The 20,973-nt window shown below is 35.3% G+C and overlaps 1 protein-coding gene across 1 annotated transcript; it reads left to right on the top strand.

Moving 5' to 3' along the window:
- The first annotated feature begins 6,236 nt into the window (after positions 1-6,236).
- LOC118747433 lies at positions 6,237-6,796 on the top strand. Its single transcript, XM_036481479.1, has one exon. It carries the CDS (start codon positions 6,308-6,310, stop codon positions 6,722-6,724), a length of 417 nt encoding a protein of 138 aa, XP_036337372.1. The 5' UTR covers positions 6,237-6,307; the 3' UTR covers positions 6,725-6,796.
- The last annotated feature ends 14,177 nt before the right edge of the window (positions 6,797-20,973 follow it).

Genomic DNA, 20,973 nt, shown 5'->3' with positions numbered 1-20,973 from the left:
ACGCATATTACGCTTAGAATATTAAATGCATAAAAGCTAAAAGTAGCGAAACCCCCATTGCAAGGAAGTGATATTTCTTGTAGTTCTTGCAACATTTGACATTTGTTTATGTGCTTGCGTGCAACATATCGTAATGAAGTTGTCATCCAACAATTTGTAAACGACTTTCTCATTTACATAGTTTTGTATATATTGGACTTAATTGGCGAAATTAGCAGCGAGAAAATTTTCAACTAAGAACTATTGAAGTTTAAAGAAAAATAAAAAACGAATAGAAAATTAAATGAAGTATTAAATATTAAAAAATTCAACTATATGTATCTAATAATATATACAGCGTGGCGACGAATAACTGTTACCCAGGTTTTTTTGAGAAATAAGAGTCCTTTATGGTTTTTGCGAAAAAAGTATTTTATTGTTAATTTTCCACAGATTTTACTTTAGTTGTATTCATTAGTTTTTAAATTTTAATCCTTATTTACATTTGCCAATAGTGTAAACTTTGAGAGAAAAGTTCATTTGGAACGCAAATCTTTTCTCAAAAAAAACTGGGTAACAGTTATTCGTCGTCACGCTGTATATTCCTACAAAAAATGAAATAATGCAAAAATTACGAAAATAAAGCCAAAACTAGAAAATAAAAGAAAAAATAAAAATAAAAATAAAAATAAAAAATAGATCAAAACAAAATAAGATAAAATAGACTAAATTAAATTACAAATAAGATAAAAGCAAATAGAATGTTTACAATAAAAAAAAATTACTGACATTGCATGCAACTAAAAATTTTAAAATTAGAAATAAAATAAATGAAAAAAATAACAATAAAAATAGTAAAATGGATTACGATAAAGATATTAAAAGCACATAAAAACAAAACATAAACATAGTACAAGACATTTAAATTTTCAGTGCATACTTTAAAAATTAATTAAACATCTTCGTACAGCAAATAATCGACAATCTTAAATCGGTTGGAAATTTTAAATTGTATAGCAAATATTTAAAAAGCGAATATGCAAATCTTCTCGACTTCCGTTGTTGCTTTTAAATCGACAGTGGCAATAAATAAGCAGCAGTAAAATGAGCAAATTGTTGCATTTATAACCAATATAAACGTAGCACACAGCTTTGTAATCCACACAGTGGTTACTCTAAATTACACTTTGTTGGAACGCTGGCATGCATCTATGTGTGTATGTATGTATGTAAATATGTAGATATGTATGTGCACATATGCAAATTGTTGGCAGAGAATCCATTAGACAAATGTTTACACAAATGTACACTCAACTATTCCAGCGAGGCAGACAGAAAAGACACAAACAAATAATGGAGTTGCTGCTATGCCGCGGCATTAAACTGCAGTTTTCAATTTGTTTACACACCAGCTATTAGCGAAATCACCTCAGCTCCTATGCCGGTATGGCTGGAAAGAGGGCAGCTAACGCTTATGTATGTACATATGTGACTCTGACGGCCGCCCGCCAGAAACGGCGCTGCTCGCCCCCCTTCAGTGCTGTGGTTGTGGTTTTATCCTTTCGATTGGCAGCTGACATTGCCCCCAGTATTGTTTACTTTAATTGGCCGCCAAAAGCAAGAAGTACTAATTGTTATTGTGCACAAGCGTATACATACACAGTGGCGGATTTGAATATTTGTCACCCCTAAGCAATTCAGAATTTGCCGCCCTTTTTCCGATACGAAAAAAATATTTTGAGGTAAAAGTACCAGTTTAGGAAGGATTAGAAGGATTAGCAGTAAATAGTTATATTCAAATTTATGTCATTTACTATACTTTTATTACAATTTAAGATGAAAAAGTGGTATTTGGTTTGAGTAAAGGTTTCCAACGTTTAAAGAAAGCCGTCATCAACAAACTTTTTTCACTTGATAAGTTATAATGTCAAAAATACTACATAAGTATTTTTAAATATTATCATTTAAATAACATCAAAAACACCTAACAGTGTTGTACTATTATCTGATTGCGTAATTGAATCTCAAATTTATGTCTTGAAATGTACAAACACAAATTCTACTTACAGTGCAGCTAACTTGAAAAAATAAAATAAAAATTTTTTTTTCAACTCAAATTTTGCCGCCCTAGGCAACTGCCTATGTTGCCTTTACGGTAAATCCGCCACTGTACATACATATATGTATTTGCATATATATATGTATAAAGGGTTGATAGGCACTCACAGATACCCGCATAAATTTAATTTGGAGTCTTTTAAATGAATCCTGGTTTATGATTCTTGATAAAAGAGTACTATATGTATGTATAAGTATGGACGCAGTATATCCATAAATTTAAGAAAATGCATTCTAAATTTCCAATCATCAATTTGTCCAACATTTGGGTTCAATTTGTAATTTTGTGTGGCTTTTATTTGCTTAAATCCCCTTGTTTCTCGAATTTATTACTCACATCATTTTCGCAACAAGTGTTTGCTCTTAAGAAATTTATGGGTCTCACATGCTACTTACTGGTTTGCGAACAAAATTTATGTGTCGTTCGAAATTAATCCACTAAAACTCCACCGAAATCCACAGAGAGTTAATCCGCATATTCGTACTTGCATTTAATTAAAGCGTGAAAAGGACTGTTGACAGCAACCGCGATAGCCATTAATTTATGAATCTTTGTACGAGTGTGGAGGTATTCAAACATACATTTATTTACATATGTATGTATGTGTGTACATTAGACCGTGCCAAAAAAAAAAATCCGTACACCCCTGAGTATAGAATATTTTGGAAAAACAAATTTTTGGGCGCACCTAGGCGTCACACAGTGGAAGATCGTTATACCAAATATAGCAAAAGGTACCAATTGTGCTCCGATTTATAGCAACCAATTTTAGATTTTTTCAGCCTGTGGTGGCCACAAGCGCCCCAATGGAGCTATAACTGTGATTCCGAAAGGTTTTTACCAGGGTTATATTCATTAAGGTTTAATAAAAGAAACACGTTGGATCAGTCATATTTAAACTGGTATATTTTTAGACTGGTATTAGCATAAGTGAAAGTTTTTCTTCAAAATCCCTCCCATTTTTAATTTCCTAACTAGTTTTGCAGTAAACATTTTGAATCGACATTGTTTCCGAATATTTTATAGTTCAACCAGCCAGAAATGTGACGTATGACGTCAACTTATCCGGCCGAATGGGAGAAATTAACATCTGTCTAATCAAGAAGTGTTTATTCCGTCGTCCAGCTCAGCTAACGGTAGGCCCGTGAAATCTTCTGGAGAGAAGTGTAAATTGAGTGGGGTTTGGGTAGTGGTGTCATGTGAGTAGAACCTGCTGTAATATCCAGACCGCTATTGTGTCCAAATAATGCGGGTCTCTCGAGGGAGCCGTGACGAAGCGCCTTAATGTGGCGGAGCGAGCTTAATCGAAGAAAAATAAGACAATATTGGACAATCGTCAGTGTATGAGATCAAGAAAATTCCATCTGGTTGCTTGGAGATTTATATCTCGTCCATTCTCAATGCATCCGACACAAAATTGTACCAGCAAAGTATGCGGCGTCTGATAAAATATTCTGTACTATACTGATCCTCCAAACAATATGTAAAAAGTGGATCATCGATGATGTAAATGGTAAAAATGTGTCGTCCCCATAGATTATGCTCCGTGGTCAATCCTTTCAGGACTCGTTGATCACTCCTTCTTTGTCTGAGAAGGAATTTCGCTACCACCCCGTCAGGCCTTTTCAGGAAACACTTGGTTGTGAATACCACTACATGAGTTTTACTTATATAGGCTTTATTTGCCCCGATCGTTCCCACTATGTTTGTCTCCGGTCCAGTTGGACAACCCAGAGATCTACAGCTACCCAATTCATCAGCCAGTTCGTTGCCTTGAACACCTTGAACATCCATGGTTTCTCTCTGTGCTCGGAGCTTCGATAGTCGCGTCACAAATGCAAAGATAGAAGTCGACACATCGTTTTCATTGCCGCCTCTTGGATCGCTAAATCCAGAGGTGGCAAATCCAAAAAAAAGCATTAAAAGCCGGTCTGGCGTTGTACTCATGGCGCTCGTAATGCCCATACAAATGCTCCTTTGTAGCCTGTTTGGCACAGAAACCGTCGTTTTGATCATGGCTAGGGATAGGAGTGACTTTCCTGGCCCTCCATTGCATTGAATTACGCAACGAAACAATGTAGATTTTTGTCACTTTGTATTTCTTACTTGTCCAACTATTTGTATGTTTTTACAACCTTCAGGCGTAGCGTAGCAGTAAAATGCAAAGGAACGCGGAAAATCGAAGTCGTCATAAAAACATTCACTTGCAGCATTCCAACGAAGCAGCCAAATCATCATCATATAAATCTGATAATCAAGCATGCATTTGCCTAGAGAAGTCCTGTTATGCAGACATTAATCGCGGTGCTTGAAGCTGAAATCACACTATGTATGCCTGGCAATTGTGTGCCGCCTTTCTGCTCGCATGTAATGCTGCAATGAATTTTTAATTGCATGCAACATTATCACACATATGACACAATGAAGACTCCAATGAGCGGTCGTAGTAAAGCAATGGTAGGGGTAATTAAATATCACACATTGACAAATGAGCAACAACTGACAGCCGTGGAATTGTCGCAGGGCACAGTTGCGATAACTTTTTAAGCCACAGCAGTAAAGTAGCAAAGGCAGCCGCAGAAGCTGGTGGGTACGAATTCATGTATGTACATATGTATGAGGGATTACACTGCCACTCATAAAAAGTGTCAAACCGGGCAAACGGCTAATAATTCGTAGAAAAATTATTGCGAAAAAAACACACACACACACAAGTTGTTGTCTATAAAAAATCATTATACTCTCGTAACACGAAAAAGTTATTAAGAAAATAAAAACAGAAATGTTTGCTTTCGCAGAAAACAAATTTTGGTCAACAAAATGATTGCTATTAAAAGTTATACACAGGCCAACAACACGCTTATAAGTTACTTTAATAGCCAATAAAGTTGTCATCATGCCAATTTTCGACTGTCACGCCGATTTTTTTTAATTTTTTTTTTTACTCAGTGCCAATGAATATGGCACTTAAAAAAGCAAAGCAATCATTTATATAAAACACTAAAGCATCACTGGAGGTAGGAAAAGTAATTGAGAAAACGAATTTTCAGATCTAATGACATAAATGTTCAGCTGCGTTGCACATTAATAAATCAATTAACACATATGAAAGATGTATGAATGGTGTGACCGCGTACTTTGAGCATTTTTACTGTTTTGACTAGGGAATCCAAAACCGCAGCATTTTTGCGACATCAGTAATTCGGGCGTGATCTACAGGGTGGGTGGGTCTGAAGAAACTATGTATAGTACGTAGAAAAATGGGCGCAAAACAAGTTCTCAATATTTATACTTCATTGCCTCAGCAATAGGTGATTTAGAGTCTTCATCCATTGAAATTCTAATTGTCCTTAAAATAACAACATCTTAATTTTGTATGGAGCACCGCATGACATCCATGAAAATTACCAAATTTTAAAACAAATTTTTAAGGGTCACTAAAAAAAATTATTATTATTTTTTTTTTTTTTTTTTGAAAAGTCGCAAAAATTATATTCAACAATATAAGGCCAAAAAATAACTAAAAAAAAAAACAAAAAAAGACGTCGCAAAAATTTTAAAAATTTTCACTTCAAATCTGATAACTTTGGCATATTCTTAAAAATCAAAACTTTGTCGAAGTTTTGCGATTAAAAAAATAATAATAATTAAAAAAAAAAATCTGAAATTTTTTAATTTTTGATGATGCCTTTATTTTGTACGTGGAACTAAATAAAAGGTTGGACATGACTTTGATATTTTTACGGACCTCCCTAATGCATAGGTATATGAAAAATATTCGAATGTATTGAGTCTTACAGCATCTCATGTCGCTAGGAGCTAAATAGTCTCTAAATGGCTATTTAATTTTGAAATAACTCTTAAAAACTCATTAGTAGTTTATTTTAAAAGTTTTGATCTTTTGCCCTGAAATCAATGAAATCCCCTGCAATTTAACCTTTTTACACTCGCAGAAGTAAGGTGGTTCCCAGCGGGGCAGCTGAAATACTTGACAACCGCAAGACGCTTAGCGCCTTATCAGCATTACGCTGATAGCAGTAGTGATTAACACTCGGTGATTTTTGGTGTATAGAATAGCTTGATTGTTACGCTATAAATACTGGAATCAATTTTTATGAGCAGCATAGTCGTATTCAAATCGTGATTTAAATACTTAAACCATAACCAGCAGTTCAAGTAACGAAATTGCAATACGAAAAACAATATAAAATGCTGAGCAATAAATTCATCTTATACATCACACTCTGCTGCACGCTCTGCGCATTGAGCCATGCATATCCTTTACTGGAGCTGGATCAGCAGTTCGACAATGATGCAGCAATCTACTTTGAAGATGAACACAGTTGGATGGCGGGAGACCCTGCTTTGCTGCTGGCACGCCATGCACGTTCACCATCCTTGTCTGAGGAATCATCACAAGAAAATAAAAGAGGACGAGTTGAGCTGAAATACGAAGACACGCCAGAGCGAGGACGTGAAGCAAGTTTCAAGTATAACCATCATTTGATGAAAAGCGATGACGATAGTTATAGTATTGATGCTTATGCACAGGGCAGGCGTAATTACGATTGGAATCAAAATGATTTCCAAGGCGGGCTGGAGGGTCATTGGTATTTTAAAGGATGATGGATTAAACCTTTGTTATGGACTAAGAAATGTTAATAAATAATTAGATACATATCTAATAAACACGAGAAACGCAAGAAATTTTTAAAAATTAAATTTAAAAAAAATATTAAACAATTTAAAAAATATGGATTTTTAAAAAGTAATTAAAAAATAATAATTATGCAAAAATTTAAAAAAAAAAATATTTTTATCTCAAATTGAATAAAACAGAATTTTTAAAATTGCATACCCAAAAATTCTTACAAAATATATTTATATTAATTTAATTGTTCCAGCAGTTAATGGCAAATGTTGAATAAGCACCAGCTGCTTTGTTTCACCATCCTTACATAATTTGTTGAATTTGAAAATCCATTAATTTTCCACTTTTCCATAATGAGAAATTTGCAATTGATATTCTCGCAATTATAATTGTTTTCGCACGCACATACGTTTGTAAGCAATGTCCTTCGCAACTGTCACAGCCAGCGAGGACAGCAGCAGCAGCTTTTAGTGGTCTGGCGCCTATTTGTCGTGCAAGTTACATAGCATCTACGAATATCAACATACCAACGAACCAATCCTCCGGAAAGTAATTCAAAACCCCTGCAGGAAAATGTAGTGCTTCTGAACTACTCTGACACTAGTGGACATCGAACGTCTATAAAAGTATTGGTAAATTTAGCTTGAAAGAGGCTTTATTTTCTTTAGTTTTTACAGAAACCATTCTGTTTATCGAATTTTGGTGATATTTTATCGACTTTTATTGAGTTCTTTAGCGATTTTTTTACGCATGTTATTATCTTTATTGGATAATAGTGATAGCTTCGATTTTTTACCCATTTTCATCGAAAGTTTAAGGGATGCTATTTCTGATACTAATATTTATCGATGTTATAATCAATACATTTTTCCAATATCATTTGGAATTGCACTTGGCCTTCTAGTATGGAAAAAAAATTAAATATACGCTGTATTCAGGAGTCTATGAAGCGTATGAAATTGAAATTGTCTTTTGAAATCGTTCTCGATATCCTGCTGTTATGGAAATATTTATCGATATTATTATCGAACTTGTCATCATCGTTATAGTATAATTTTCGATGGGCATCAACTATACTCATACTATCATAGTATTTGGAAAAATATTCATATCCTGCGTCAAAAAGTGAGATAGCGATAGAACAAATTTATTAGCGTTTAGCAAAATTTATTTATCGATATCAATAACAATCTTTATCGATTAATTTTACATAGTTATCGATTATTGTATTCTTCGCTTTTATTGCAAATCATTTATCAATAGAAAACATATTTATCGAGTTTATCGAAGTTTACTTATCGATAACAATGTCGCTGTTGATTTCCTTATAGTTTTCAATAAATTTTCAAAATAATTTTTGACATCGTACCTACATAATGTTGTTGTGCAAATAACTATCAATATTGTTATAGAAATCATAATCAATATTGTTATCAAATAATTTTCGATAATTCTCGATTGCGTTGTAAATAAAGTTGCCGAAATAGCCATCGATAGTTAAAATTATTAATATGAAGCAATAAGTCATGTTCATCGAAATCGTTACAATATCTTCGTCAAATTGCTAATCGTTTTTGATATTTTTACCGTTATTGCTATTGATATCTGAGTCGTTATTTGTATCGATTAATTTTCGATATTTATTTATTATATTCATAGTTTTTCTATAAATACATTTTAAGATCTTGCAAATAATTAAATTTATCGATATAAAAAATGCATGGAATTTATCATTATCGACAACATTATAAGTATGTATTTCCCCAAACATTATACATATATTCAGCAGCTTTCAGTATTTTGTGAGTAATACCAGAATAGTATCAGAGAAACATTTGGTGCAACTCCTCCGTAGGATTCCTATTCAAACATGCAAACATTTCCGAATTCGGAAACTTCCCCCCTGGGAATGCACAAGCATAGATAAATACATACATACATAACTACATAAGTATGTGTCCGTCTAGAACACATAACTCCCGTTTTATTAGTCAATGCAAATACGAATTAATGGGTGCACGATCGCGCCTCCAATAAGAACTCACTATCCATTTGTGGTTTGGGCAGGACAAGAGTACTCGGCCAAACAAACATTAGTTATTGATGAACACACATACACATGTATGTATGTATATGTATGCATGTATACAAGAACATATTTATATGTACCTTGAAACTGATACGAACACATATACCATGAATACACCTGCGTTCAACTAATTAGCACCGATATTCAAAATAATTGTTTGCAACTTACATTTATTTATTTATTTTTAATAATTTTGATTTAAAGTATGATTCAATCTATAACAGAAACCACATACATAAATAAATATAAGTTTCAAGGCTTGCACAAATTAAAAAAAAAATGTATCAAACTTCAAAACATCGTCACCAAAATTTCAAAATTTTTAATCAGAATTTTTAGAAAACTTTCGGGTATGCAATTTTGTAGCCCATGCAGTTTTAGTATAATAAAGTGCAAGTTTCAAGTCGCTAAAAATACACGTTGATTTTTTAGACTTTTTTTGTAGACGGATTTGTTTCATATAAAAATAAACTTGAAACTTGCATTTTATTAGACAAAAATTGAATGGGCTACATACCCGAAAGTTTTCTAAATATGCTGATTAAACTTTGGAAATTTTGATGAAAATTTTTTGAAGTTTGATTAATTTTTTTTTTTAATTTGTTCAAGCTTTGAAATTTGTATTTTTGTTGTTTCTGTTATATATTGAATTATACTTTAAATGAAAATTATTAAAGACAAATAAAAAAAACATAAGTTGCATCATTTTTAATTTCGGTGCTAATTAGTTGCACGCAGGTGTATATATGAATGTATGGTTGTGCCATGATGGCAAGTTGCCGGACGTTGTCCTTTCTACAGCATCCTATTCAGCATGCCACATACCACAACATCCAATGGCCTCAATGTGAGCATGACATGGGTGTTGAGTGTGGGTGGGGGTGTGCGCCTTGTTGATGGTATATGCAACCAACCCGCCGCCACTGAGTAGAACTTTGTTCATTTATATGCAACAGCATCAATTTAATGTTGTCAATGTTTACAATGTTGCCGACATTGTCGCCACCAAAACAGACGCCCGCCGAAGCAGATTTCCGTCTCATCATTAGATCAGCGACTGGCACAGCCCGTCCAAGCGACCGAACGTCCGAGTGCCCCCCTTTTCAGAATTGCGGTGATAACGATAATGTCCAAGTTGGCGTTCATCGTAAGTACTTTGAATGCGTGAGTGTGTGTGTGTGGGTGTGTGTGGTGGTTCGCAGTGTAGAGGGCCATTATGTGTAGTTTTTGCTTTGTGGTGTTAATGTTTATTAGTTTCATGACTTCACAATTGCTGTCACTAGCGGCTGTTATTTTTTGCTTTGTTCGTGTTGCTAGTCAACCTACTGTTGTAATTGTTGTCATCATTGCTTCGTAGTACATTTTATTATTATTGTTGCTGCTTGCGTCACGTGTATGCCAACAATTTGTCACTTTGCGAAAATATTTGTTTTTGCAATTAGTTAACAGTTAGTTCGTAATCAGCATGTTATTGCTACCGTTTTTTTTTTACTTTGCTGAGTAACTCGTTGCTTTCCTCGTTTTTGGTTTTTTCTGAATCATTTATGTAATGGTAGCTTGGTGACCCAGTCAGTCCAAAGTCATTTACACAATATGAAAGTTTAATGCCCATATGGGCGTGATATGTATGTAGTTGTGAATATTTCTTTTTAATAAACATACATACATACATGTGTAAGAGTGTACCCGGATTAGTCTCCATGGAGTTCAAACATTAATTATACTCGGCTAATCTCATACGGCTACGATTGCAGATTAGAATTAGTCGGCCCTACATTTCTTATGGGGGCAATTGACGATTAAACGGCATACGGCATTGGCATAGTAAACAGAGTATTCGCCTAATGCACTTATGCACCTCGATTCAAATTTTAAAGTGTGAAAGGACTTGCTTGAGTAATGTCTCATTGCGCCTGATCCCGTCGTAGTCCTATTTTTTGCATATTAATAGAAAACTCAATATTTCAAAGTCTCTTTTACCTCATTTTCAAACATATAGATCAATATATTATAGAGTTTATACAACCTTAAGTGTTCCATCGTTCTTTTGTTGCCGTTAAATGAACTTACCTAAAAAGAAAAAATATAAAAAAAATGTTGATTAGATACGATATATGTACGTATGTATGTGATTAGATAAATATGTAATTAAAAAAATTCATATTTTTCTAGATCCCTACCTCTATCCCTGTTCGTTCTAATTACATTTATGTTATTCTGTTTTCCTCTATCTTCATTTTTATCTTTATACCCTTTTGATAATATAACAAAACCGATAAAAATATCGATAACAAAATCGATGACAAATTCGATACAAAATTTCGGTAGAAAAATCGATAATAATACTGGTAGCAAAATCGATTAGAAAATCTATGAAATCCGATAGCAAAATCGATAAAAACATCGATAACAAAAATCGCTTAGAAAGTCTATAAAAATATCGATAACAAAATCGATAAGTAATCGACAAAAAAATCGATGAATACTCGACAACAAAATAAATAAATAATCGATAACAAAATCGATAACAGTGTCGATTACAAAATCGATAAAAAATATCGATAATAAAATCTATAACAATATCGATAAGAAATATCGATAACAAAATCGCTACAAATGTCGATTACAAAATCGATAAAAATATCGATTAATACATCGATAAGTTCCAAAGATGTCGATAGTAAAATCGATAACAATATCAGTTAAATGGTCGATTCGTAGTAGCCTTCTACGCTTTCGCAAACGATTCGCCATAAAACTCTCTTCGCATATCTATGTACTTAATTTTGGATTTGAAGATTAGCAGCACAGCTTTATAAAGTTCCCAGGTAGAAGACATTTTGCTTATTTGGGCTCTTTCGCTTAACGCGTTCAGATGAGAAAGTTTCGCCGTCCGCCTGAGGGCCTACCCTCACCCCCTTATAAAGGTTTTTCGGGCGTAAGCCTTCAAGCACAACTAGCTAACAAAAAAAAAAAAAACATTTTTCAACAACTCAAGAGCGGACTATTAAAGCATTACCAAAGTAGAAGTTGATGTTGCTACGAGAAGAGAAGTGGAATTGGCCGACGCAAATTCGAAGGAGAGTTATTTAAATTATACGCTGGAATCAAAAAAAACTTCCATAAGAGTATTTTTTTTTTATTAAAACTACGTTGTACAAATCCAATTTGAAATGCATTCGCATTACGTAAGTACTCATATACCCCCCTTTCATACCAGCTTTCTTTGAATTCACTGTATACTTGAAGTATAAATATCAATTCAAACATTTTCTTTACAGTTATGTCATATAAGTACTTCGTCAACTGACTGGCGTTTGGTCAGATGCGTGCTTTCATGCGAAATTTATGCTTGCTTGCCACTTGTACGGCACTCAAGTTCCCTACACACACTTCCGCTTTGAAATATGTATATTACCTTGCGGTCAGCATTCTCGGTTTATTCTATTTCAATCGGTACAAATAAACATTATAGAAATGCAACAAGGTATATATGTGTGTGTGTGTGTGAAGGAACATATTTACATTTAGTCACTTGCATAGCCAGGTAGCGTAGTAAAAGCATGTTTGTAGCTATGCTCATACGTATGTATATTCATTCGGAAAGTACTTTCCTTTAGTCGGGAATTAGATTATGAATCTCAAGTAACCGACTGCGTTTTAAGTGCTCACCAACGCATCAAAAGCACTCACCTTTACCTACAAATGCAAAATCCAATCAACCACTTAGCCAGCCATTTTACTCATTGGCTCACTTGTGCTTACTCATGCAACAGCTGCAGCAGCGGCGCACAGTGAGGAAATTTTGGAAATCATGTTTCAAAATTCTTTGCAGATCGTAATTTTCATCTGATCTGATTTTTTTTTATGAAAGCTGATAAAATTAAGAAGAGATTTGTAGAGCTCGATTTTTGAATTTTCATTTGTTTATAAAAAAAGTTTAGTGCAAAGTGTAGAGAAAGTAGCAAATTTGAAGAAAATCGATTCTGCTGTTCCGGCTAATAAATGTTACTAAATAAAAACTAGTTGAAAACAATTACAGGGTTTCCTCAAAATGAAAAAATAAAAATTTCATGAGAAATTTTAAAATGATATAAAAAATTCACCAAAACTAAATTTTTTTTAATAAAAAAAAAACAACATTTACTAGCGGTGCTAGGTATTCTATATAAAAAACATTCCGAGCACACTTTATTTCGAAGCAATTGCCTAGCACCGTCAGCAACAAAAAAAAAAATAAATTTTTAAAATCATCGCGAATTCTAGGCCCCTTGAAATTTGTACTTTATTTTTTTTATGGTTATAAATCGGCATACCTACAATTTTTCTAAAAATAATAATTTTGTTTAAATTTTTTGTGGCATTTAAATTTTTTTTTTCGTTTTGGGATAGCCTTGTAATTGTTTTCATCTAGTTTTTATTATGCCACATTTATTATTAGGAACAGTAGAATCGCTTTCCTTCAAAATTGCTAGTTTGTGTGCAATTTGCACTAAAAAATTTTATATAGACAAATAAAAATGCGAAATGCTCGACAAGTCTCTTCTAAATTTTAAATTACATTCATTAAAAAAAATCTAATCAGATGAAAATTACGGCCTGCAAGGAATTTTGAAACATGATTTCCAAGTTTTCCTCACTGTGCAGCGGTGGGGGCCGTAGTAGTGGAATACGCGTATTCAATCAACGCCGGTGTGGTTACTACACATAACGATATACATATGAATACATGTTTGTGTATACAAGAACAATGCATACTACTACTATGTACACCATTCCGCTCTACTTCGCATGACTGTATAAACACATTACGCACGTACATATGTATGTATGTATGTCGGTACCCAGCAAACCTTTTGGTTTGATATTAACTTGGGACGCATTTGATATTAAAAGGGGTTTCTCAAATCTCCAACGGATCTCAACAACTGAAAAAGGCACTTTTTTACATTAAGATTGTCATGGCCCTCAAGAGAAACTCCACGTGACGTCAACTTATGACTTTTTTTTTAATATCTCACTTTTTCCACAAACATTTAAACAGACATATGTTTCACCGCGGCAAATAAATATACACTAGCCAGAATCTGTTTCCGTACAGTGTTTTCTTTTTTTTTTTTTTTTGCTTAATATTTGCAATGTTTTTCGTGATACATTTTTTTCGTTAATTTTTAATAGAAATATAGTTCATTCTGCATTAAATGGCATATAAATTGTGGAATCAAAAATTTTACAAAATTCAGGAAAATTCGACAAATTTTCACCAAAATTTTCAACTTTTAAACAACTTGCACTTTTATTATTCTGAAATTGAGTGAGCTACAAAACTGCATAATTAAAAAAAAATTTAAGTTGAAAATTTGTTGAATTTTCCTAAATTTTGTAAAAGCTTTGAATCATTCATTTATATGCCATTTGATGCAGAATGACCTATATTTCTATTAAAACTTAACGAAAAAAATTTATTACGAAACACATTGCAAATAATAGAAAAAAGAATACTCTACGGAAACATTCTGGCTAGTGTACATATGTAAGAGCAGCCAGAAAGTTGTTAATGATTTCTCAAATATTCCTCAACTTAATGAGAAAGTCAGATATCAAGTTTTAAGAAAATGATTAATCTCAAATGGTAAGGAACGTTGAAACTCAACTTGAGAAATAAGGATTTATCAAACGTTGGACAATATTTGTTCTTATGTTTGCTGTGTATCTATATATATATATATATATATGTGCATACATATACTTATTGGTCAGTATAAAATAGAAGTACACCCACGACACTTGTAATGGGTTGCATTTTCTATTATACTTGCCACATGTTTGCTCTAACTACGTCAAGCCAAAGCTGTGGCAATGTTGCAAAATACTGTGTTGCGTATGAGTCATCATTTGTCGTAAGAGTGTGTGTGTTACGAGTAAAATATGTACCTTGATAACATCGGACATTCAGTATTATTTTATAGTTTAGATCGTTATTATTAGAATCCTACTGAAGTTTCATAATATTACAAAAATAATTGTATGCTGTAGGCTTCCCAGAGATTTAAGTTAAAATTTCTCTAATAAAGACTAAGCGTATGATTATTATGGTGGTCCTTAAAATTTCAACATCTACAGTTTGTATGAATCACCGTGATATTTTTTCCTATGCAAAAAATAAAAACAACCACGAAAATTGTAAAAATTTTAAACAATGCGCTACCAGGGTTCGCAGGCAGTGCGGTTTGGGAGCGGGGGTCTACTCCGAGCAAGTCGGTGTTGCTCCGTCTCTGCGATTGGGAAACATTACAAGCATCTTCCAAACGTATGTTCTAGGAATCCTGGAAGCCTATAAAATCATAGGCAATAGAGTGCGAGCCAAGCGGTGCAATAGCGTCACCGGTTAAGCAAATCCAAGCTAGTTAGGGAATGCAAACTAATAGATACTGTGCTCAGCGTCTCAGTCAACAACCGTCTCTCTTACCTGGGTTCCCGTATAAAGCCACATAGAAGGCAATGAGAAGGCGGATGATCTGGCGAAGGCAGGAGCCGGTTTGGAATAGTGCAAAGAGAGATTACTTCGCATTTCCTTGAACGGGCTAGACGCAAGTGGTCAGGTATACAGACTTGTGAGTTATCGAGAAAACTAGGGCTTGACTACAACAGGACGAAGACCTTGGACTTGCTTAGCAGTTCAAGGCCAGAGGTACTCAGAATTGTAGCAACCATCACGGGGCACTGGCCCGGCCGATAGGCGAACATGCGGCAAAAATAGGTCTACCGCATAATAGGATTCGCCGCAGCTGTCAACTAGACGATAGCGAAGAAAGTGTCCAGCATTTCCTTTGTGAATGTCCAGGCCTTTCGAATATTAAACACAAAACATAAGGAGAACGCCTGGTGGGACAACTAACTGACCTATTAGGGGCTACCTAAAGGAAATCGGCAGATTCATTAGAGAATCGAAATGGTTCGACCTAGCAACAGAGGATGCGAGTAAACAAAATATCCCCCGCGAGAAGTGCATCAAATAAAATAAAAATTAAATCGCGAAAATTTGACAAAACTTCTTGGAAGGTCTATCTAGGTATTTGCTTCCATTGAGCAGATAGGACAGCAAGCAACTTATGGGACTGTTGACAGGCCACTTCTCGTATCACAAACACCTGATTGTGAGTAGCATAAATGGCAACCCATGCTGCCCTTCCTGCCTTGAGGAGCATAATAATGCGAAACACTATTGTGTCCCTGGCCCACAATTGCAAGGATTAGGTATAAGGCTTTCGGCATATTTATTTATTTATTTTTCGGGATATTTATTTATTTATTTATTTATTCAGTCTACAGGTTAACCTTACAGACTATTTCTAATTTAAAACAGTACTACGTAAATTGTGATAATTTAAAACATAAAAAATTTAAAAACTTTAAGTCATGGAAAACAACTTTTACAGCCGGTTTCACGAAGTGAAAAAATCATTGTTCACTGAAAGTGCTGGTAATTTTTATTTATTAAACTAGCAAATGCCCAGCGTGCTTCACTGCGCCTCAAAAGTATTTTTGTGTTGTTTGATACCCGTATTGTAGAATTTCATTTCATTTACCAATTTAATTAAATGAGAATTTTTAAACAGGTGGCAACCCTCTCCAAAAATATTTTTGGCAGTGAAATTTGCTAAACCTTTTCAGTTTGATACCCATAAGTATTGCAATATTTAATTTATCTTATCAATTAAGTTGAATTAAAATTTTCAAAAAGGTGGCAACCTACAAAAAATGTTTTTGGCTATAAGCCTTCTTAAACCTCTTGCTGTTGGCAGCCATCTAGCAATATTGACTTTATTTTATCAATTTACTTAAACTGCCACTTTCAAACAGGTGGCAACTTTCTGATATTTTTTTTATAGTTTAAGTTAAACCTCTAGCAATACATTGGTGAAAACTGCATTCAATTCCATGCATTAGTTTTAGAGTGATGCTCGTACAAACATACAAACATACAGACAGACAAAAATTCGAAAAACTGTTGGTTTGGCTTCTGTTGCTCTATAAAAAAGACCCGCCATTTTAATTTTTCTTTAATATCTATAATGTACAGACATCGGCCTGTTACAATTGTATTATATGTATGTATAGATATACTCAAAACTACTATAGCCATATCATTGATGATCTTGAGTATGAATCGAAAATATGCCAACGACTTTTCTACGTTACTCATTATAACTACAAATATACATACAGTTAATGCAATTTCGTTTAGTACTTTTAATAGTTCAGCTAAATAATTTACAACTTCATCGTGAAATTCCATAGCTGCTTTATTATTCTGTTTATTGGTGACACATTTCGATTTACTCGTATGTACATGTGTTAAACATATGTATGTGATATACGCAGAAAATGTGCCTGAAAGAACGGCAAACAGAAGTACAACATGTGTCATATGTATTTACATATGTACATACGTATGTTTGTATGCGCTGCATAACCAGTTGTAGTTGTGCATTGCACTTTTTCACCTTCAACGTCCTCCAAACAATTTGCCAAGATATTTTCCACGCCGCGCACAAGAACAACAAACAGCCAACAACACGAAACAGTCAACACATTGCGGTTGCATGCAACTTTTCGTTTGTTACAACATAGCAACAGCGAATTTATATATGTACTTTGTGAAGCAACAATTTTTGCAGAAAAATCAAGAATTTGTGAAGAGCGCTTGGGAATAGAAAGGGTGAGACCCAGAGAATGCACGAGAAAGAGTGGATACCACGAAATGAGTGGTGTCCAAGTGCCATAAAACTGGTTGCCGCATGCATGCCACATAGAAAAATTAGAAAGCATGCTAGACATAAGCGGCAACTTGCCCTTCTTCCTTACCTTACCTTACCTTACCTATTTCACATTTGCAATTTATTCGCATCGCACGATAACTTCATTCACATGCAACGCGTATGCCAGCATTGCCACCTTATGCGCATAAGAACCGTGACAAGGGTGCCACCGAGCGTTGATTACAACCGCAAAGGCGCAAAGGCGCTTGGCGATGTCCAACTGCATTTGGCGTTGACATTGTCCAGCGATGCGATGCGTTGCACAGATTTTCACGCGGACACACATTTTGAAGCTTGTCTGACGTTGGTGGTGGACGATAGTGATGTGCAGCGCTGCACAGCGAAATTGTAATCAACTGCAGGACAATGTTTTGAGTTTAAAGTGTGATTAAGCGGAATCTGAATGATATGAGACGACGGCAAACAAGAAGAAATTTGAAAGTCTTGGTGTCAATTGCAATGCGTTCAATCAAGAAGTTTCCTTGGCTAACTAGATTCTGGTTTTCATCGACCCAGTTGCACTCAAACAAAAAAGCATTAACTCTTTAAGTTTACGCCGTCAGAGAATCCAGCATTGAATATGAAATAGCGAGGAGAGCACCGAGGGTACACAATTGAAATTATTTGCGAGTGACCGGTCTACATATATGTATCTGCCTGGAGCCACAATCTTTATAGTGATGACGCCGGATTGGAGCAAGTTTAAGACAGACGTGTAACGTACGCACTTCCTTGAAGCAAGCTCGTTCAATCTCAAATAAATATTACACAAACGTTTCGCCGTTGGCCTATCGTCTCGAAATCCGGACGTTAACTAAAAGAAACAAATTATTAATTTCTGCAAAACCTATCCCGATAAATTAGAGATAGTTAAGCAACGTCAGTATATACATGTGCGCACCTTAAGTGATGAAGAAGTAGCCACTCTAAACGCGTTACACAGCTCACCGAAACATAACATCAAAGTGAGATTTTGTTATCACCTGATAGTTTCTTTTCCACAGTGAGTGGATAGAATAGTCTTTCGAGGCCCTCATTTTGAGCATAGATATATAGGAGTAGGTCTCCTTGTTGAAATGCACCAAAAGTTCGTCATTCGCTTTCCTAAGTTTCAGCATTTTCTACTGGGGCAGATTTAGGTAGTACTGCTTACCGACAGAAATAGGCTTTGATTTACGGGTTGCGTTAACGTTTTTAGCGTTTATTATTAGCGTTATAGCAGCACTGCTCAACGTCACCGGACTGGTCGGTTTGGATGTGGGAAGAGATGTTAACTGTTAGTGGACCTTGCCCGCAAAAGAGATAGTAGCTGTTGAGCCTGTGGCACCACTTAGTTTTACTGGAGTGCATCTGGTCGCTCTCGGCAGTTTAGTTTTCTCAAAACAACAATTTTGATCCTACGACTGTCGAGACTCGTCCTGAATGCATCGCTGCGCAAGTTTTTGTACCACGCTGCGTCAAACGCATGGTCCGCCTAAGGCTCGATTTGTGTTCTCCAGCCGTGGAAGAGCCGTCTCAAGGCCAGACATGTGTCGGGGGCGGATTGAGAAAGATTACCTTTTCCGCCATCGGTCAATTCAGTCTCTTACTTGACCACTACTGGAGATGCCGATAAATGCATATTCTAAAATGTCTTTACTTAAAGGTTCCGCATACGATAGTTTTTTCAATCAAGTTTTCTTTGGTTTTTTCATGGTAAATACACCGATTGAAAGAAATGCGATTCAAGTTGAACATTGGAAAACAAATTCGCATGTCTGGCTGTAGCTGAACGTGCAGAGGTGCTTGCTGTTTCTTATTTGTTGGCCTCCAGCAGGTTCGGGTTCGAATGCGGTCAGCGGCAACACACAATTTAATTTTTTTTTTGTCAGTTTCTGGGTTTTCTTAATTACGAAAAAGCATCTATGAAGTGCAGAACCAAATCAACCAACGAAGAAAATTGATTCAAGTTGAACATTTAAAGACACATTTATAAAGCGGCTGAAGCTGAGTGTGCAAGTTTGAATTCGGTACTGTTAACCAATTTTTGGTTGATTTTTTTCTCAGTGTAACGATTTGATTTGAAAGGAGCTCGAGGCTTTTAAATGGTATGGAGACGAAAGGGATATTGACCAGTGAGCGCTATGGACGTGGTGTCAAGCTCGATATTAAAGTAAACATTTTAAAGCAAATATATCCTGGTTTGTTGGTCTAATTTCGACCTATGATCGAGGTTCATGCGGCATTTAATCGAAAACAGTGCAGCGGCTGTGTTTTCTTCACTTTCGACATTATTTTCCCAAATTCAATATCGGCATATGTGCATTATTCAGTGCATATTTACATACCTATTTACACATTTATAAAACCCGCTGAAAATCAAGAAAAAAATCAAACATCTAAGTTGGCCAACTCACTGCCTTCAATGCAGCGATGAAGCAGCGTTCGCCAAGAAAGTGCACTCGCAGCACATTCGTGCTTGGCATTTTGCGGAAAGAACTATATGAAATTGCGAATACACACACACACACACACACATATGTATATTCGCACACTACCACTCACATTGCTTTAAGCAACTAACTGAGGAATGCAAGCCAAGTGAAGTTGAGACTACCAGCTGGAACAGGTCCACTTCATATGCGTCTAAATCGTTTAGAAGTTAACGACCGAGGAAGCACCGCCCGACTGCCACACTCCAACTCAACTAGCTCCCACCTGCATTTGCAGTGGCTATCACATGCATATACATACATACACGCACACATATGTATGTATGTAAATATGGCCAGTGCATAGTGATTCTGCACACGCATCATCATGCCACCACATTCCTTACGGGGGCCGCCGCCTCCCATCCCTTCGCTACACTGCTTCACTAGCACTTCTAGCACCAGCAAGAGAAACCACACCACATTTGTTCGTTGCTTGCAAAGCTTTTCTTTATTTACTTGCCTAATACTTCTTTCTTGCGTTTTCCTTTTTTATTTCATTGTTTTTTTTTTGTTTTTGTTGTTTATGTCACTTCCTTTCTTGCCTTTTTTGTGCGCTTATTTCAACGCTTGCATTGTTGTCGCTCTCATTGCATGTGTTTCTTGTGCTTTTCCCGTTGTTGTTGTTGGTGTTGTTTTTGTTGCACATTCGCAATTTGCCCGCCACATCCACTTTATTGCTTTTTACGGAATTCGCTGCAATGACTTTGCGTAGGTGTCTTAAGATTGAATAATCACACACGAGTGTAGAGCAGAGTGGGTATTTCTTTCTACAAAATACTGATGTAGATGTTCGTGTATGTGTTTGCAGAGGTGTTTGTAGCAAAATCCTTTAATGATAG

The sequence above is a fragment of the Rhagoletis pomonella genome, unplaced genomic scaffold, assembly GCF_013731165.1.
Source record: "Rhagoletis pomonella isolate Grant_MI unplaced genomic scaffold, Rhpom_1.0 Rhpom_scaffold_00012, whole genome shotgun sequence".
NCBI lineage: Eukaryota > Metazoa > Arthropoda > Insecta > Diptera > Tephritidae > Rhagoletis > Rhagoletis pomonella.
This window is presented reverse-complemented; position numbering and strand designations above follow the sequence as displayed.

What these genes read in the sequence shown, in the direction of transcription:
- LOC118747433 (XM_036481479.1), top strand. Translation starts at nt 6,308, where the DNA reads ATGCTGAGCAATAAATTCATCTTATACATCACACTCTGCTGCACGCTC.